Source organism: Crassostrea angulata, chromosome 4, assembly GCF_025612915.1.
Source record: "Crassostrea angulata isolate pt1a10 chromosome 4, ASM2561291v2, whole genome shotgun sequence".
Taxonomy (NCBI): domain Eukaryota; kingdom Metazoa; phylum Mollusca; class Bivalvia; order Ostreida; family Ostreidae; genus Magallana; species Magallana angulata.
Genome location: NC_069114.1, coordinates 10,861,236 through 10,879,403, shown reverse-complemented (window position 1 = coordinate 10,879,403; position 18,168 = coordinate 10,861,236). Strand labels below are relative to the sequence as shown.

The 18,168-nt window shown below is 31.9% G+C and overlaps 2 protein-coding genes across 15 annotated transcripts in view; one reads left to right on the top strand and one right to left on the bottom strand.

The window, feature by feature from the left end:
• Nucleotides 1-2,043: 2,043 nt before the first annotated feature.
• Nucleotides 2,044-9,180, top strand: LOC128180245 (tripartite motif-containing protein 2-like). 2 transcript variants are annotated; one of them, XM_052848173.1, is made up of 2 exons: nt 2,044-2,135; nt 6,043-9,180. In XM_052848173.1, the coding sequence occupies exon 2, from the start codon at nt 6,077-6,079 to the stop codon at nt 7,772-7,774; it is 1,698 nt and encodes a 565-aa protein (XP_052704133.1). In that variant the 5' UTR covers nt 2,044-2,135; nt 6,043-6,076; the 3' UTR covers nt 7,775-9,180. The 2 variants fall into 2 exon arrangements, with proteins under 2 accessions (XP_052704133.1, XP_052704132.1); XM_052848172.1 differs by lacking the exon at nt 2,044-2,135 and adding an exon at nt 5,561-5,647.
• Nucleotides 9,172-18,168, bottom strand: part of LOC128180246 (uncharacterized) — a 31,620-nt gene continuing 22,623 nt past the window's right edge. For 11 of the 13 annotated variants that reach the window (XM_052848183.1, XM_052848174.1, XM_052848177.1 and 8 more), the window contains 7 exons: nt 13,638-13,755; nt 13,475-13,519; nt 13,202-13,268; nt 11,017-11,166; nt 10,676-10,791; nt 10,473-10,557; nt 9,172-10,071 (listed from right to left, as the gene is read on the bottom strand). In XM_052848183.1, the coding sequence (XP_052704143.1) occupies nt 9,956-10,071; nt 10,473-10,557; nt 10,676-10,791; nt 11,017-11,166; nt 13,202-13,268; nt 13,475-13,519; nt 13,638-13,755 (697 nt within the window). In that variant the 3' untranslated portion in view covers nt 9,172-9,955. The remainder of the gene's footprint in view (nt 10,072-10,472; nt 10,558-10,675; nt 10,792-11,016; nt 11,167-13,201; nt 13,269-13,474; nt 13,520-13,637; nt 13,756-18,168) is intronic. The other 2 variants (XR_008243205.1, XM_052848181.1) reach the window with 2 other exon arrangements.

Below are 18,168 nucleotides of genomic sequence, written 5' to 3'. Positions count from 1 at the left end.
TAAGAGTGAACAAAAAAAATCTTCTTTAATTAGCAAGACATAAGCTTCAATGAAAGGAAATGAGCTTTATTTTGAGAAAAATGCAGTTGGTTTTTTTTTTTCAATTTTATGAAACCGATGCTTTTAAAATATAGAACAGACGTATGGTGTCCATAATATTTATAAATTTAATTCATTGCTGTCATAGCTAAATGTTTTTAACAAAGAAAGGTTCTTATTGGTAGAGTGCTTTAAACACACATATGAATTAAAAGGGTTTTCTTTATAATTCAGACATTGAATGGCTAAGAGATATAGATCATATTTCATTTCAAATATAGATATTGTAAGAAACAGACAGCTGCTGTTCTATATATTAGTTTATTATTAGACTATAAAAGATTTATAAAACTCCTTTAGGTCACCTGAGCAACCTATGTGATCAATTACGATTCGTCTTTGTCCGACATTGTGGGTCGTTGTGCTCATCCGTCGGTCGTTAACAGTTTACACTTTTAACTTCTTTAAAAGTATACAATTTTTGGCTGAAGGATTTCTATGGTAAGAGAAACCTAATTTGTGAAATTAATGGCTCTTTTGTCCCCAGGGAGCCATAGATGGGGTCATATATGCAAAAAAAAAGCCAAATTTTCAAAAATATTCTTATCTATTCTCACACATGTGGGGAAAAACTGCAGATGATTAAATTGACCATGAAGTCCCTTACCAAAATTGTGAAATTCATTAATGCTTCCAGGTTAGGGATACAGGCCCTAAGGCGAGGCCAAATGACCATGGAGTAAAATTGTTTAAAATCTTAAGAATCTCCTCCACTCCCAAATAAATTTAAGAAAAACTTAATCCATGGCTATAATGTTCATAAAATTCTCTACCTAAATTGTGAAATTCCTGACCCCTGGCTCAGGCGGACAGGCCCTAAGGAAGGGCAACTATCGCTATATAGTAATAAAAATGTATTCGATCTAAATTGATTTTCTACTCTACTTCCATATTCTTCATACGTTCATATATATATATTTAAGAAAAACTCAATGCAAGGCTATGATGTCCATGAAGTCCTCTACCTATATTGTGAAATTCAGGGCCCTAAAAAGGGCGTTTAAGCCCTAGAGCGTGACAAATATGATAAGACCAATAAGTGAAAATGTATTGATTTTATTTTTTTTTTCGTCATAAACTCGTGCATTTTATTATATTCATAATGTCCTAATGTTCATTCACTGTCCAGGCCATAGGGCAGAAGTTTAGGCTTTTTATTTGGGGTTAGGGTGTGTGGTAAATATGACCATATAATGAACATGTATTATTACTAAGGGTATTTGCTGTGGGTAATACATTAACAATTTGAACTTCATCTTGAAAACTATGTGGTAAATTGTCAATTAGCAATATTGAGTAAAAAATATGTTCCTTTTTAGGACATCTAGCTTAATATCCAGTATATTGTATACGTGTAAAAATAAGATGTAGGCATTTTGCGTGCATTATGAATTATGAAGATTGACCACTAAAGGCCTTTAGGTGTCTATTAACAAAACAGAAAACAAAACTCTGGCCACTGCAGCTAAGATCTAGATAATCAGAGATTCTTTCGTCTCTTAAAACCCAACCCCTTTTCATGAAAAAATATTGTTCAACCATTAAACAATAAGCAATGTAAATGTAACAGTCAGATGAGTTTCAGATTGTGGATTAAACTTCAAAATGAAACTTAAATGCAAACATGAGACTCTCTGACGTGTCAGTCTGAGAGATATAGAACTCAGGTGACCTTTAAGGCATGAGCGCCTCTTCCTTAAATCGAGGAACCGCTTATCATGATGCAAAAGGTATAACAACCACGTACACCAGAATAAAAAAACATCCATTGATCTCACAACGACAATAGGTAATCACACTTTATTAATGGACTAAGAACTCTACCACTCCACACTCCACAGCTGGTCCTGCTTTATTCGATTAATCTATTTTGTCATTCTTAACAACTATATGGAACATTAAAATGTTTCTTGTCTTATAGTATAGCTCTACAGATGGAAGTTTCTTAATTTTGTCTAGGCTGCTCAATCTCATACCTGCTACGAAAGAAAGACACAACCCTGTTATCGAGAGGATTCCATTTCAATCTAAAGTCGGTATGTGTTTAACGTATGACTTTGTATTTATTAATCACGAAGATAACGTAACTCTTATTTTATAAAATTTCATTTTATGATTTTCACAAAAATGTGAGTGTTTAAATTGGGCAACATCACACTGGTGCTACTTTTTTTTTTTTATAAAATACGTAAAATTGATTTTCTCTCGTTTGTTTCAAATTTACCTGAGTGTCTTCTCTATTATTCCTGATCGATTGTGTTGTACGAATTTACTTTTTATGAAATATAGAAAACCATGTGTCACTCTATTTATTTTTAACACATTTGGGAACTAACAGTTATCAATATATTTGTATAATTTTGTCTTTTATCTGTTTTATCTTCATCAGTTCTTGATATATATCGTTATACTAAACATTACCAGAAGAGGCTTAAAAATAAGTTGAAATTGTCTTAAAATATCTATTTCAGTTACAAGCATTTAGGCGATTGTTTGCAGTACCATGGCTCTCCCGCTCTCTTAAATATCTTTCATGTACGAATATTCCATTCTTATCAGGTATTGCGCCTGTACGAAGATAACACTGAGTTTTTCTTTTGACGTAAATTCTCAAGCAGGTATAAAAACATTGTTTCAACGTTAAACAATCAACAATCACTTGAAGTGAGTGTATGGGTTAAAGATTTCATAAATATTAAATTAATAACTCTATGAATAAAATAACATAAATTTTTGACAACTTAATTAGTATAAATATGTAGTAACTATTGTACATTTCAAGAATAATTTTTAATATCTCATTGAATTTTAAGATTTATAAAATTAATACTCCGGCCATGGTCAGTTGAATAGAACAGGCATCTATGATGGCCATGGCATTATTTGCATTATGGTTCAATTCACTGTAATTAAGGTTTTGACCGAACATTTATGGTGTTTTTATGATCAATTGGCTTTTAGTTCTGTTTTCTTTGATTTTATTGGTTTGTAAAGTTTTTTTCTCCAAATCTTAGGAGCTTGTCACACCCATTTCTTTGTTCTATCAAAAAGAGTGGATGTTCTAATACATTTTCAAGATTTGACTTTTGACTCTGATATACTCTGTCTCTTGGTTAGTTAATATTACTTTATCCATTAATAACTTTGATATAGATATACTCTGTCTCTTGGTAAGCTATTATTACTTAATCCATTAATAACTTTAATATATGTATACTCTGTCTCTTGGTAAGTTAATATTACTTAATCCATTAACTTTGATATAGATATACTCTGTCTCTTGGTAAGTTAATATTACTTATTCCATTAACTCTGATATACTAGTTAAATATTTCAGTAACTGAATTTGGTAATTTTGCCAAATCAAAACAAATGCTCATGCACAGTGAGAGTGATTTTGATAGAAATTATCTTTTTAAATAAAAGAATAAGTTCACTGTATTTATTTCACTATATTGTGAACATAAGTACAAGTGTAGCGATGTAAACTTTATTAAAAAAGTGTACTTGCCATAGGAGTATACTGTACATAAGTATGAACATGATTGGGTGCATTTCCTTAGAATGATATGTTTAACCTTTTTTATGATTTGAACTAATAATCATAATTTAGAAATCTATATACATAATAATTGAATGTAATAAATATTGTTGTTAACCTATTTTAAGATTTGAATACATAAAGGAATGAAAAGGTGGATTGATAAAAAAGTTATTCCCCTTTGACGCAACTATTATTCATGTTCATGTAATACTATTTTTAAGCCGTTTTTTAAATAATGTTTTTATTAATGTAGGGCTAGTGTCTTTTTTTAACTTCTGAATAAAATCCGGAGATTCAGGGTGGTAATGGTATACCACCAGTAGATGACCCTGAAAAATACAGGCCCCAAATATGAATTTTAAATATTGAATTGCAAATACGTTCTAGTACGCAATTCACTTTTCAATTTCAAATAAGCTCGAACTTTAAAAAGTAGAGATGACAACATATTTTCATGGTGGTAATGGTAAACCACCAGTAGATGACCCTAAAAATGTGAGGCCCCAAATATGAATTCTTAAATTTAAATTGCGAACTGCGTTTTTTTCAATTGCAAATAAACCCGAATCTCAAAAAGTAGAGATGACCAAGTAACCATATTTTTAGGATAATAATTGAATACCACTAGTAGATGACCCTGAAAAATTCAGCCCCCAAATATGAATTCTAAATTTTGAATTGTGAATTGCGTTCTAAAACGCAGTTTACTTTTGAATTGCGAATAGCGAACTGCGAACTGCGCTCCAAAAAACGATTGCCATATAAGCATTCAATACTTCCAAAATAATTTGAATATGTTCAAAATGATTTTTTATTTCTATGCTAGAATTGTTCTTCTTTTGTAGCACAAATCTTCCTTTTTTAAATATCGCTTATCAAATTAAAAGCCTTTTTTCCTTAATAAAAATTATCCGTTTATTAATGTTTTTCAATGTAAAAATCAGAACTACCCCTTTTAACTGAATGGCAGTAAAGAAAATTATGAATCTTACATAAAATAAAATTTGCAGCGCAAAACGATTTTCGTACGTATGAAATATCGATTGTAAAGTAAAAACGATCACTTGAGATTAATGTTTGCAAGAAAAAAAAACAAGTTATTTAAAAGTTTAAAGACTTTTACAAAGTTCAGTTATCACTATGAAAGTCAAGGCAAAATCAGATAAATAGATTACTTCCAGTAATTGAAAACATACTTGGGTTACTAGTTCTCCATCCAACAGTTTGTTCTTTGTTTGGAAAACCTAGGATTGATAAAGATGAAAAAAGCAAAAAATTCCATACTGTTAAGGAGCTACCTAGATGACACATCAGATAACTCAAACCGGCGTGTTTACTTAGTGTCGATAAAGAATAGAGGATTGTCAGCTTAAAATTAGGGTAGCAAATATCATTCCAATATGAGCAGTTCTTTTGGATCTTTAAACGGGTCTCAAAAAGAAAAATGACTACTGCCCTTTTTTACCGTTAAACACAGATCAATGATATTGGCAATTTGTATCAATTCAGATTACAATAAAAACTATTTGGCCATAATTGTAAAAATCCTAACCAGTTCGCTAGCTCAACTCAGAAGATCTTTTTTCTTTTTAAATAACTACAGTCAATTCCAGAAGTCATTCCCCGGGGTCGCTTTTTTTTTTAACTCTGGTGTTAGAAAGTATTAAATGTTACAGAAAACTCAAAATAATCCTTTTTTCAAATAAACCATTATTTCTTTTCTACAAAAACATTGCAATTGCTGCAGCTATTTTACTAAATTGTGAATTCATAAACTCAATGTGAGCTCTTTTTTTTCCAAGGAATCGTTTTTTTTCAAACTTTAAAACGGTTTGGTTTTTTTCGGGTCTGGATTGGAATTCAAACACATGTCATTTTTATCTATAATATTCAAATTAATCATGTGACATACTATTTCCCACATGTAAAGGAATCTTTGGATCATACCACGCGGGATAGTGTTATGGTGTACTGCTTGATTGTAGGGTTACAATTGATAATTGAGTAAGTTCTGTTTGTTTTTTTGTTTTTGTTTTTGTTTTTTTTTTTTTGCAATTAAATACAATTTTCTTAGCGGAGTGAAAAAAATCTTTTACGCATGCTTAGTTTGTTTGCTTCATTTTTTTTCTTTGTTTTTTTTTGGGGGGGTGGGGGGTGGGGTTGGGGTTTGTGTTTAGGAGACACTTTGTTTCAATGAATTGCAAGCGCTTAAAAAAAAGAATGAGAAAATTTTAACGTTTAAAAAATGATGGGTAAATTTCTGGTCTGATTATTACCAGTTAAACTGGTAATGACGCTTAGATATCAAGAATCGAAATTGTTACAAATTATATGTAAAACTGAATCTGTTTTCATATATTTTAATGTAAATACATATCAACAAAACTTTTTTTCTATAGAATAATCTACTACAAGACGTAAAAGGTAACGACTATGGACCCCTGGAACAGTGCCCAGGATGTTGTACGCTGCACCATATGCAAAACTTCTGAGGCTCTCCTGCATTGTTCAGTTTGTCATATACATCTGTGTAAAAATTGTGTGGAAAACCATTTCTCTGATTACTCTACGGACCATAATGTAGTGCCTCTTAGACAATCCTTGACAACTCATTATTTGAAGTGTAGGAAACACCCCACCAAACAATGCGAACTCCACTGTGAACAATGTGACATTCCTATTTGTGCGCATTGTATCTCTTCTGGAGAACATTTAGGGCATAAACAAGAAGACATATTTCAAAACCTAAATAGTAAAAAGGAAATTTTGAGGAAAGATTTGGACGAACTAGAAAATTTCGTTTTTCCTCGCTACCAAGAGTTGGCACACGGTATACAAGTTCAAAAAGCTGATCTCGATAAAACCTCTAAAACACTGAAAAGTGCCTTCGATAAACAAGGTGAAGTGTGGCATAGAGAAATAGACGACATTATCAAAAGCCTCAAATTTGACCTTGATAAGAAAGAATCTAAAACTTTGACTGTCCTATGCAAACAAGAAGGGGAAATCGATCGCAGGATTTCTGAAATAAAACACAACATTGCTACTCTGAAACAAATTCTTAGTTCGAAAGATGCCAGTTTTGTATTTTCCTACTTTCCTAGGAATGCTGAATTTTGGAGATTGCCTGTCAAGCTCAAAATGACCTTACCAAACTTTACTCCGCAGAAAATCAATAGAGATCAGCTTAGTCAACAGTTTGGCTCACTTTCAGCATTATATTTAACCACAGAGAAAAATGAATGTCCCATGACAATCAAAGAAATCGAGCCCTCTCCCCCAGAACGATCTCTGATGGATGTACCAAAAATAACTGTTACTATCGACACATGCTATAAATACCTTTACAATGTGACCTGCCTAAATGATAAAGAATTATGGTCACTCGGTAATGACAAAATCATGAAACTCTATAACCTGAATGGAAAGCTTTTAAAGTCTATCAAAACTAGGTCGGGAAACACGCCACAGGACATAACAGTCACAATGAATGGGGATCTAGTTTATGCAGATCACAATGACAGCACTGTGAACATAATAAAGAACGATAAGATTCACGAAGCTGTTAGACTTCGTGGATGGAGGCCTCTCAGTGTCTGCAGTGCCTCTGCTGGTGATGATATCCTGGTTATCATGACCAGTGATGATTATAAGCAAACCAAAGTTGTGCGGTATTCTGGCTCCGAAGAAAAACAAAGTTTTCAATCGAATGATAAAGAACAGCCTCTCTTTTCATCTGGATTATATAATACGAAATACATCACTGAGAACAAGAACCTGGATATTTGTGTTTGCGATACGGATGCTGGTGCAGTGGTGGCGTTGAATAAATCAGGGAAGCTTTGGTTTAAATACACCGGTCAAGCAACACAATTACCATCAACAAAACGACCATTTAATCCACACGGCATAGCTACAGACAGTCGCTGTCGGATCCTGACTGCAGACTATAACAACAAACGTATCCACATCTTAGATTTTGACGGAGCGTTCTTACGATACATTAACAACTGCGAATTAGACCATCCCTGTTATCTATGTGTAGACACAAGAGATAATATATTTGTGGCTGAGCGAAGCACAAGCAAAGTGAAGAAAATCCAATATTACAAAGAAACAAATTCCGTTTAAATCAGTGCGCACATACGCAACACGCTGTGTATTCATTGTCATGCGCTTGTATATATAAAATGTGATAAAAAACAAGTTTTGATATCATTTCAATCAGTGGAACTTAGTTTGTAACGCTCCTTTATAATTAGGTTTGATTACTGATTTTTACATTTATTTGGGAGTAGAAAGAATAAAATTGTCATTACTTTTGTCTTTGATTACTAATGTGTTCAGCATTATGCAATATCATCAAGGTTAATATGGAGAAAATCGGTTTCGGAGAATCATACTTTACATGTACACTATTAAAGATTACATGCTCTTATCAATAAACAGTATAAAAACATATATCTTTAAATCGGAGTGAATAACATGTGATTGTCTTTTGGAGATCGCCACTCTTTATTTGACAGAATAGGATGCTTGCATGGCACAAACTGTTATTCTCAGTCTGAATATCCACCAAGAAGACCAAACTCCGAGAAAAAGAGAACACTGTTGATATACATTAACTATACAAAGGCATGTATATCTTTGGTATGTTTTTTTAAACTATAAAATGTTATAGTTGTGTTTTATCTGGACACATGTAAGACTGTAGCGGGCGTTATAGTTATGTGGTATGTGGCCTGTCCGTGCAAATTTATGGAGTTTGTGCAGTTAACGTGGATAACATTGAAACACATAAACTGTAGCTGGTTAATGAAAAAAAACTTGCTTATAAGAATTGTAAATGTTGATTGACTTAAAACGTATAGACGATGCTTTATATGTTCTCAGATTTATAACGTACTAGGTATTCTTAATGCACTTGAAGAACATATCGCATGTTTAATATTGTCATGGTCTTTCACGAGCGTCACAAACATCGACGTTACAGTAACATGAGGCACATTTGTGAAGATATTTGCTTTTTTCAGTTTTAAGTGGTTATTATAATCTAAATATCAAGTAATATCAGTTTTTAGCTGCTAGGATCTAAATGTAATCGATTACAACACCAGTTTAAGGGACATGACATAATATTAGCTAGTCCATTGAATTTTATTCAATTTTCATTTATTTAACAATAAATAAAGACCAATTCATGTCGGTGTTTTTCTTATTCATTTTACCAATGATTAATATCATTTTATTTCATTATCAAACACCGTTCTTCTATAAATCAACTGAACAAAAAATCTTTTTTTTATGTATAAACTTTCTTTAATTTGGAATATTACGAACAAAAAAAGATGAAACTGGATGAGAATACTGGCCATACATTTAAAAAATAACACACACATTTATATATTAATAGATTTTAAATAAAGACACAACAAAAATAAATATTAATGAACATCATGCCAATTTAAAAATAAAGGATTAATTGATTGGATAAATAAAGTTAGAATACCAAAAATGTGTCGGGGGGGGGGGGGGGGGGGGGGAGTCATAGTCGGTTTCTGATAAAATGTTTAAATCCTAATTTATGAACTTTATGCGGATATAACTTTTTTGATAGTGTAATTATTTTTTGAAAGTATTCCAAAGCCATACCCGGGGTGCAGATAGAATTAATTAGATAATGTTAAGAACGTAAAAGTGCTCTTATTGATACAATTTTCCTTGTGAATAGCTGATCAGCAGGCACATACATCATTAACACAAAATTTTTCAATAGCTGTAGGTGATAAATTATATATTGATAGAGTTACTGATGACAAGACACTTAAAATGCACTGCATTAAACATCCGTATAATACATCACACATCCCTTAGCTTTAATTTGGACAGCTGTTCCATAAAACTCTACACAATTGACAATTTCCCGTCTGTACCTGCCTCGGGCTTGAAAGGAGAGCTATCTGATTCACAGCTACTGAATAAGTGTATACTGCGCACTGCGATACATATCTACGATTAGACTCATTACATACAATACATGGTATGAATAAGACAATAGCCGATGCAAATCAAAGTCAAATATACAACATGTCCGTGAGAAATTTTCTTTCATTCCAGAGAAAAAAAAGTTGCGATGTTGAAACAGCAAATGAAAATCTACGAACACGTCTAAATAAAAACCTTCTTATTATGTCTAAAAGTTTAAACTGATATTTTAAGGTTAAAATGCTTTAAATAAGCGGCCCTCTTTTAAATTAGTGGTGGAATAACAAATTAAGAAGAATGAAGTGTTTTCTTAGACGTCGGTCCCTTTTATGGTTGACATGGTGTTGGTATAATAATCATTCCAAACCCTTCATCTTTGAGAGCATCTGCTCGACTCACAGCTTCGTAAATTCCTTTAAATTTGTTATAATAGACATACATATCTGAAATTAATTAAAAATATATAGCATAAACAATTCTTCTTTTTTCTATTGTATTTGCTTCCATTTTACGAATGAATTTAAAATGTTCATGCGACAGTTTCTAAACAGTCTAAAGTGTGTATGAACGTAAAGAAATGAAATTAAAAGTAAGCATTTAATGTGTATTTAAAAGTGTTATATCATTTTCTGCCTAGGACTTGAAAAATCCAACTTCTATATCCAACACATGTGGTGCAAACATAAATGAAAACTAATATTTCAGTTTATTGAGTAATCATCAGTATGACAAGTTCACTATTTATTTTTGTATCTAAATTGTCAACAATATAAGGGTTCAATTGCAACTGTGGAAGAAAGAATATGCATGCACATACAAACAAGTTAACTTGACCGACGCTTACCATCTTTTCCACGTGGTTTCAGGAAAGAATCCCTTTTTATTTTTTCTATTTGAAATGATTTAATATAAGCCTCGTCTGTTCCGTCCTTTTAAATAAAAAGTAAATACTGTAGTTGTTACGAATAACTGCATTTCAAAAACTTGTTTTTAAATGCAAATGCAAATTAAAATTGGATATTCGTATGAAACTAATAATACCCTTACAATGATTTCAAGTTTTCTTCCGTTGAGGCCAAGAAATTTTGATTTATTTTTCTGCACTTGAAAAGTGTATACATTATAAAAGCCTTCATCTAACGTTTTCTTCACAACAAAATGGTCTTTAAAAAAAAGAAAATATCCTTGTTAATTGAGATACGTAATTCGCCAATATAGGCAGAAGAAAAATACATTACGGAATTCTGAGCATACTTTGATAATGTATAATTAATCTCTCTCTCTCTCTCCCTCTCTCTCTCTCTCTCTCTCTCTCTCTCTCTCTCTCTCTCTCTCTGACAATTATTGTACAGTAAGAATTTAACAAAATACAAATTTGGAAAACTTACGTGTACAGTCTGTCAGAAAATTTGCAGATTTGCATAAGGCAAGCTGACCATTCTGATAAGCCAATGATGTATTACCTCTCTGATATATAAGTGCTTCTACTGAAGGTGGTTGGGCCGTAAGCATTACTGAGTTTTCTTTGACTATGATTTCTTTCAAAATATAAAATCAACTTCAAAATATTTCATTTAATAAAACAAACATACATCTATTTCCAATTGATGAAGTAAGGAAGTTGACATTAATATTTTATGAATCACGACTTTAATTTAGAATACAAATATTAAATGTGATATTTCTTTAAAATACAACTCAAATATTTCACTCCTTGTGATGGAAAATCATCTATTCGCAACGTATGCCTTAGATCTTTAATTGTAGTGTTATTTTTGACATTAAACAAAAAATGACAATGACGTTTCCGAAATACCTTTCTCTTTGATTTAGATTTTCCTAATTGTGAAATTTTTTTTTTTTATTGTTTTATTATGTTTAAAAATAAAAAAAATAACCATCATATCTAATTAATATTGCACGATGCATTAAACTATAAGAAGCTATAGATAATTATTTTCTATATTGAAAGATATAGATACTTCTATATAAAAATAATAGACTCGAATTTTTGGGCTTTGATACCGATAAATCGGAAGAATACTGTCTTTTGTTTATATATTTCAAACATCATTGGTACTTGAAGATTACCAATTTGTTATTATTTTTTCACAATCAAGCTTCGCTACTTAATAATCAACGAAAATTCCATAAAAAATTCCGGAAATCATCTGGATTTTTTGGATTCTACAATCCTGCGCATGGGCATTACATTCAAGCTAAATCACGGGAGGGTCTTTAGTTTACGTTTCCACAATACCACATCTGCATGGGTAAACTCGGAAACGATAATAAAAATACGTGTAAATTTTCATTGGAAATTAGCTATATATTCTGTTCATCAAAGAAAATACGAGAGCTAACTCTAACACAGTGCATTTACTATAAAAAAATCCCGAGAGTTCCGAATGTCAACATGGTGTGTAAATTGAAAGCGAGTAAAAAAACGTTGGTGAAAAAATTGTTGAATTCTTCAATGATATGAATTAAATTTTTAGATGATAAGTATTTACAGCATCAAATTGGTTTGTTATGAATAATTTTACTGTTATTTTCAATGCAACTTCATTATTTTTTTTCCAAAATCGTTTCGGAACGATTCTGCAAGCTTCTGCTATATTACGGGTGATTGGAGGTATTTTAACTATGGTGAAGGTCTGTCCCAAGACGCAGTTGGATTATTCTAACTATGCAGGTAGTAGTGAAATTAATAGCATTACTGTAGGCTTAAAGCTTTGTAATGAAAATGTCAAGAATGTATCTATTTGGTAAAGGTCCGATATCATATGCAAAGTCAAACCGTGCACGCACGGGTCAAAGTCTAGTATGGATAAACATATCAAGATACATATTAAATGCAAAACTTTTTTGAAAAGTAATAGGAAACATTTGTTAATTATAGGTTATGCATTAAGAAAAAGAGATATTTGTATACCGCGTTTCGGACAACTGGTTTTAAAGGGACTTACGTACGATTAGATCTTAAACTTTTAAATTCCATTTTTCAATTTTTTATGTCTAGAATGGTTAACATAGGTAATTTTAATGCTTCATAAATTTGAAAGTCAAGCAGTTTGAATTTTTTGTTTTGTAGACAAAGGTGGAATTTTTTCAAATTGTTTTTGTTTACATATGTGTGGTACTGATATACACTTTAGCCAAATATTGCTTTCTTTCGTTGATAATATTATTTATAAACCAATCAATCCGTTTATCTTGTTTTTCAAGAGCTCCTTTGTCAAAGAAATGATAATTTTCTTCCTTTACATTATTTGTCAGCAAATATAAAACTCGAGCTTTGATTACATAACAATGCAATCTTATCTCTGTTTCTCGTTTAAAACTTGAATTATAACATTCAAATTTTTGTCAGACATTTAGAGTGGAGAAATCAATCATTTTAATTACAAAATATCAAGAAAAAAATTATCTCAGATCCTTTACAGGTCCCATTTCATACAGGAAAAAAGAAAATAAGAATAGAGAATAAAAGCAGATTAGTAACAAAAGAGCATAAAAGATGAATAAGCATATCTGTCAAACGGATCAATGAACATATCCATAATAATTAACCTTCTTTAGTTCCTTCGAGTAGAAATTCGACGGTTGTGAACGTTTCCGATTTCCCATTGTATGTTTCCTTAAATTGTAAAAGATAAATTTGAAAAGTTGTATTTTTCACAGAAATAATGATTCACATTTTTTTTTCTTCTACACATTAACATGGCTTGCCTCTGTCTTAAATTGGCTCTTATACAGTTAGAAATATATATTCTATATTTAATCAGCTATGTTTTAATCAACAGTATTTTCTTTGCAAAGTCGTAAATTTGTATAGTTACTTACACCGAGGGCGAAAGAGCAGAAAATAAAACGAGAGCGAAAATTTACCTGTATACAGTATTCATATAATCAAAACGAATCAAATAAAATTTCAGTGATGTATGGAATGACTTAATGAACTGTTATAAAACTTAAAAAATAAATTTGCAATATGTTAAATTGTTACCATTGAAATGGTCTTTAACGTTGGCAGTGTCCGAAAGAGCTCAAGGATGCCTTCATGATCATACTCAAGTGATCCAAGAGTGTTTTTCTCATTCAGACGCACTAAAATGTCTTTTTCTCTGTAGCAAAATAAGTAACTATTGTTTGAATAATGAATGTGTTTACAGTGCTCGCTTGTACAAAAGCACAAAATAAAGAAATCATTATTTTGAAACTATTATTTTATATCTTTTGCATATATAAATTACAGTATCTTAACTATTAGATATGTTATATTAACCTTAAAACCTTAAATTCAAGAAGCCTGTGTATCATTACATTTTCGATTCGTAGAATTATATATATTTAACTAGAGACGAGCTCGTTGCAAGCAACGATTAGGTCTTCCGTCGTAGCTGCGTCATACTTGTGACGTAATACAAAAATTGATACCTGACCATGGTGCAATATTAGATGTATAAACACTGTGTAAAAGAAACAAAGTACATGTATATAAGCAAATACAAATCTTTAAAAGTTGTCTAAAGTTTGATTCGCCGCATGTTGTTTTTTTGCATGTGCATTTTATTTTGAGAAACTTATCTAATCATCATAATTGACTCAATATACACAGAATATGGACGACGATTATAATCACACAGTGGGTATGCCCGGTATGTACGTAAAAAGACCAACATTTTACTCGCATTTTTTATCGAAAGCGAGGGCCAATGAATCTTTTAGAATGTATGCGGAGATCCTGGAAATTTTACAGGAGGTTCTGAAGAATAATTTTGTTTTTTTGAGGGGTGGGGGGGGGGGAGGGGAGGGGGGCATGCGCGGATAAGAAAAATTTTCCTGGGGTGGGGGTTGAGTGTCTGACGGTTGAGTGTCTGACGGTTATTTGAGTATGCATGGGGATGTCCAAGGCATATTTTTGTAATTTTATATTGTACATATAATGGAAAGAAATTTTGCGGGGGTTGGGGTGGGGTCTGGAACCCTCACCCTACTCTTCTAGATTCGTGCATGGGGAAGACCGATGCCGGTAATTTAACGGTAATTTTAACCATTTTTATTTAATCAATCATTTTCAAAATTATCGGAATTCCAATATTACCTTTAAACGCAGTTAAAACTTAAAATACGAACCATTTAGTCTCGGTGAGTATTTGGCCAACATGTGTCCGCGTACGAAAGAAATGGCAACATTCAAGAAATTTGGATGGACGATCTGGGTCCTAGGTCGTCCATCCGATTCTTTTTCAGACTAAGAGCTACAGAACTGCACTTAGAGAATGTCAAACTAATTATGTCAATTAATTTATTTTGTCTCAAAGAATCAGTTTTATTTAATCAATAAAGTTTTACCTTAAAAAAAAGAAATCGGGCACAAATTTCAATGTTAGCATTTTACAATTTAAAGGTCTAATAAAAATTTGAATAAAGTTTCAAGATACTACTCTTCGTTGTTTTATACGAAATATTGCATGGAAAAAAGATTTACATCGCATATATATTATAGAACTAATTTCTTCTCTTTTTTATTTACATCAAAATAAATCCAAGAAAAAATCTAAATATTTTTTTTCCTTTATATGTGTTAATGAAAACGTGGTCAGCAAGGGCCGGTTCTATGTCGTGCAAGCACCTACTTAATAGATTGTTACACAGATCTACCACGATGACAAATATGGAAAAGGCAATATTGTGGGTGAAGGATGAATGTGTAGTTTGTTTTTTAGGTTTATTTTTGATAATTATATTCATCTGGATCAATTTGGTCTGTTGGTTTGTTTTGTTTATTGAAAAGGGGAATAAAGAAAATGAGTAATATCCGATATGAAGTCAAGCATATATTTTCATATTATTATTGACTTAAAACATGTTGGAAAAAAGAAATATTGTATCAAGCAGTTAGTTATTATGCGCAGATCATGCATTCCTCTATGGTTTTCACAATTGCATGTATCAGTTACTATACGTATTTGCTTACGGAGAAATAAATTTCCAAAGAGATGATATAGCTATCAGTTAAGTTCCAGATTATCTTCTGCACATGCAAGCACGTGTGTAATCCTGATTTAAAAATTGGTATAATGGCCGGGGGGGGGGGGGGGGGTCATCGCAACAAAATTGTGTATTAGCGTTCTAGAGTGTACATTGTTAATTAATAATTGATGTTGAATTGTTATTAACAAACAAAATCATAAATTTATAATAACATACACTAAAATGCCAGGGAGTTCTGCTGGACGTGATTTCATTTGTGTCAACCGATTAAAAATGACTGTATTTTGGATTTATAAATCGTTCTAAAACATTCGATCTGATATATCGTTGTTAACAATTCAAAACCTTGAACGATTAAATTTGTTTTTATACCTACCCCGACCCTCACGGAAAAATCCATTCAGATCAATGGAAATTTCATTTACAAGACTCCGCGCCAGAATCAGAATGTCTCATTCATTAATTTTTTCGTAGTAATAGTGGACGAGTCCAAAATAGGAATAGAATAGGAATAGGAATACCATGTGAACATATGCCGTGAATGCAGTTTACTTTGCGCTTTGCGTCTATTTTCTTATTTTGAGAGTCCTTTTTATCATGCTTATCATGGCTTGAAAACAACAAAAAAAAAAAAAAAGAAAAAAAAGTTTTTCCCAAAATCTTCAATATCCTAATCCGGAAAAATTAATTGCTGTGAGAAAAAGTGGGGGGGGGGGGGGGGCACCGGCCCACAAGCTTGAATTAAAAATTGCCTGACGATGCATCTTTAATGTGTCAACATTTATATTCATAATTGATGAAAACGTTATATGGGATGTAATAAGCAACAATGAGCAAGAGTGTTCAATTAAAAGGGCTTTTCACATTGCACGTGTGTAATCCTGATTTAAAAATAGATTGCCATATTTGAAAGGTCAAAAAAAAAAAAGAGGGAGGTGTCATCGCAACAAGATGATACACATTGTCTAAGTAGTACAATGTAAGTAATAGTTGGTGTTGGATTATCATCATTAACAAAGAATCATCAGTTTGGATTAATTAAACAAATATAAATTCATATAATTGGAATATTTACTGGAGGGGCTACGTACAAGTAATTCGCCGAAGTTGGGTACGTGTGACCCGATTTTCGATCAATTGGGCGATTTCATTCATCTGGAAAAGGGTTTCACTCGCGTGTACAAATGTAAATGTACATCAAACAATTGCTAGTCAATTAAGTGTGTATGTTATTTGGATAGATTTCTTCTAAAACATTCAATCCAAAGTATAATATATGTCGTTATTAGTTGACACCCTCCCAATGGATCTATGCCGATGGATCTATCTGAGGTCTCAGCTGTTGCGTGAATGGTAAAGAAAGACTTCGCGCCATAATACGTCTCATTCATAATTTTGGCTCGCCGATTAGTGGGCGAGTTCAAGTTAGGCCAGAGCACATGATGTGTAGATGGTCTTACTCACTCTATTTTCTTAACTGGTCATATAAAAAATAGAGATATCATGGATCTTTCACTTTTGTCGGAGCATGTAATAAATGGAACCAAAAAATAAAGTAATTTTAATTGAATTAAATTGAAGTTAAAATGTAAACACCCCCTCCCACCTACGGATTAGGATTTTCAAAATTCCCCATTTTTTAAATTCCTTGTCAAGAATTTTATTTGATGAAGCTGCCCACCTAACCCCCCCCCCCCCTCCACACACACACACACACTTTCAAATAACGATGCTACATGTACGTGTTTGAATATCCTGTCCTATATGGTTAGAAATAACAAAATGTCTTTGATTTTGCATCTAATATATAACAAATTCAATTTTCAATTTGGCTGTTTGAGATTATTCGATACATGTACATTCCTAAAATGATTTAAAATAATGAAATGATTTAATTTCCAGTGATATACAGGTACATGCACTCGATCGAAGAAAAAGATTGAAATTGCTTCTAAACTCTGCACGTTCAATTTAATAATTTATGATCCGCCGCGAAAATTAAATTTCATTTCTTATAAGATAGCCTAATTGATACATGCATGCTTCCATTGAATAAATTTGGGTAGTCAGACAAGCTTTTTGGAAAGCTATTGCTTGTATAATATTAAGGTCAGACGCGACCTTCATGTATCTTCCATTTTTTCCTATCTCCACAATGTGAATTAAGATTTCCACTTTGTTATTTCATAATTAAATTTTTATGTAATATGATTATTTTGGTTTGAGTATAAAGTGTTCAAATTAAAATAAATAGTATGACTTTACTTATAAGCATTCAAATGCATTTTGCGTGCTATCTTAAGGAAAGTTCGAAATATTCTAGCTCCAAAACGAGCCTGGTAATGTACTCTAAATTTTTTGGAATTAACAGGTTTAAATGTTAATAAATAAGGAATGAAATATGAAGGAAAATTATATAAAATTGAGGAACGTCTCATCTGTCCTTAATTAAAATAATATAAATAGACATCATAAATCCCATATCAAACGACATATAACCACTTGAATCTGCACGTCTTTTAATGAATTTATGAACAGCG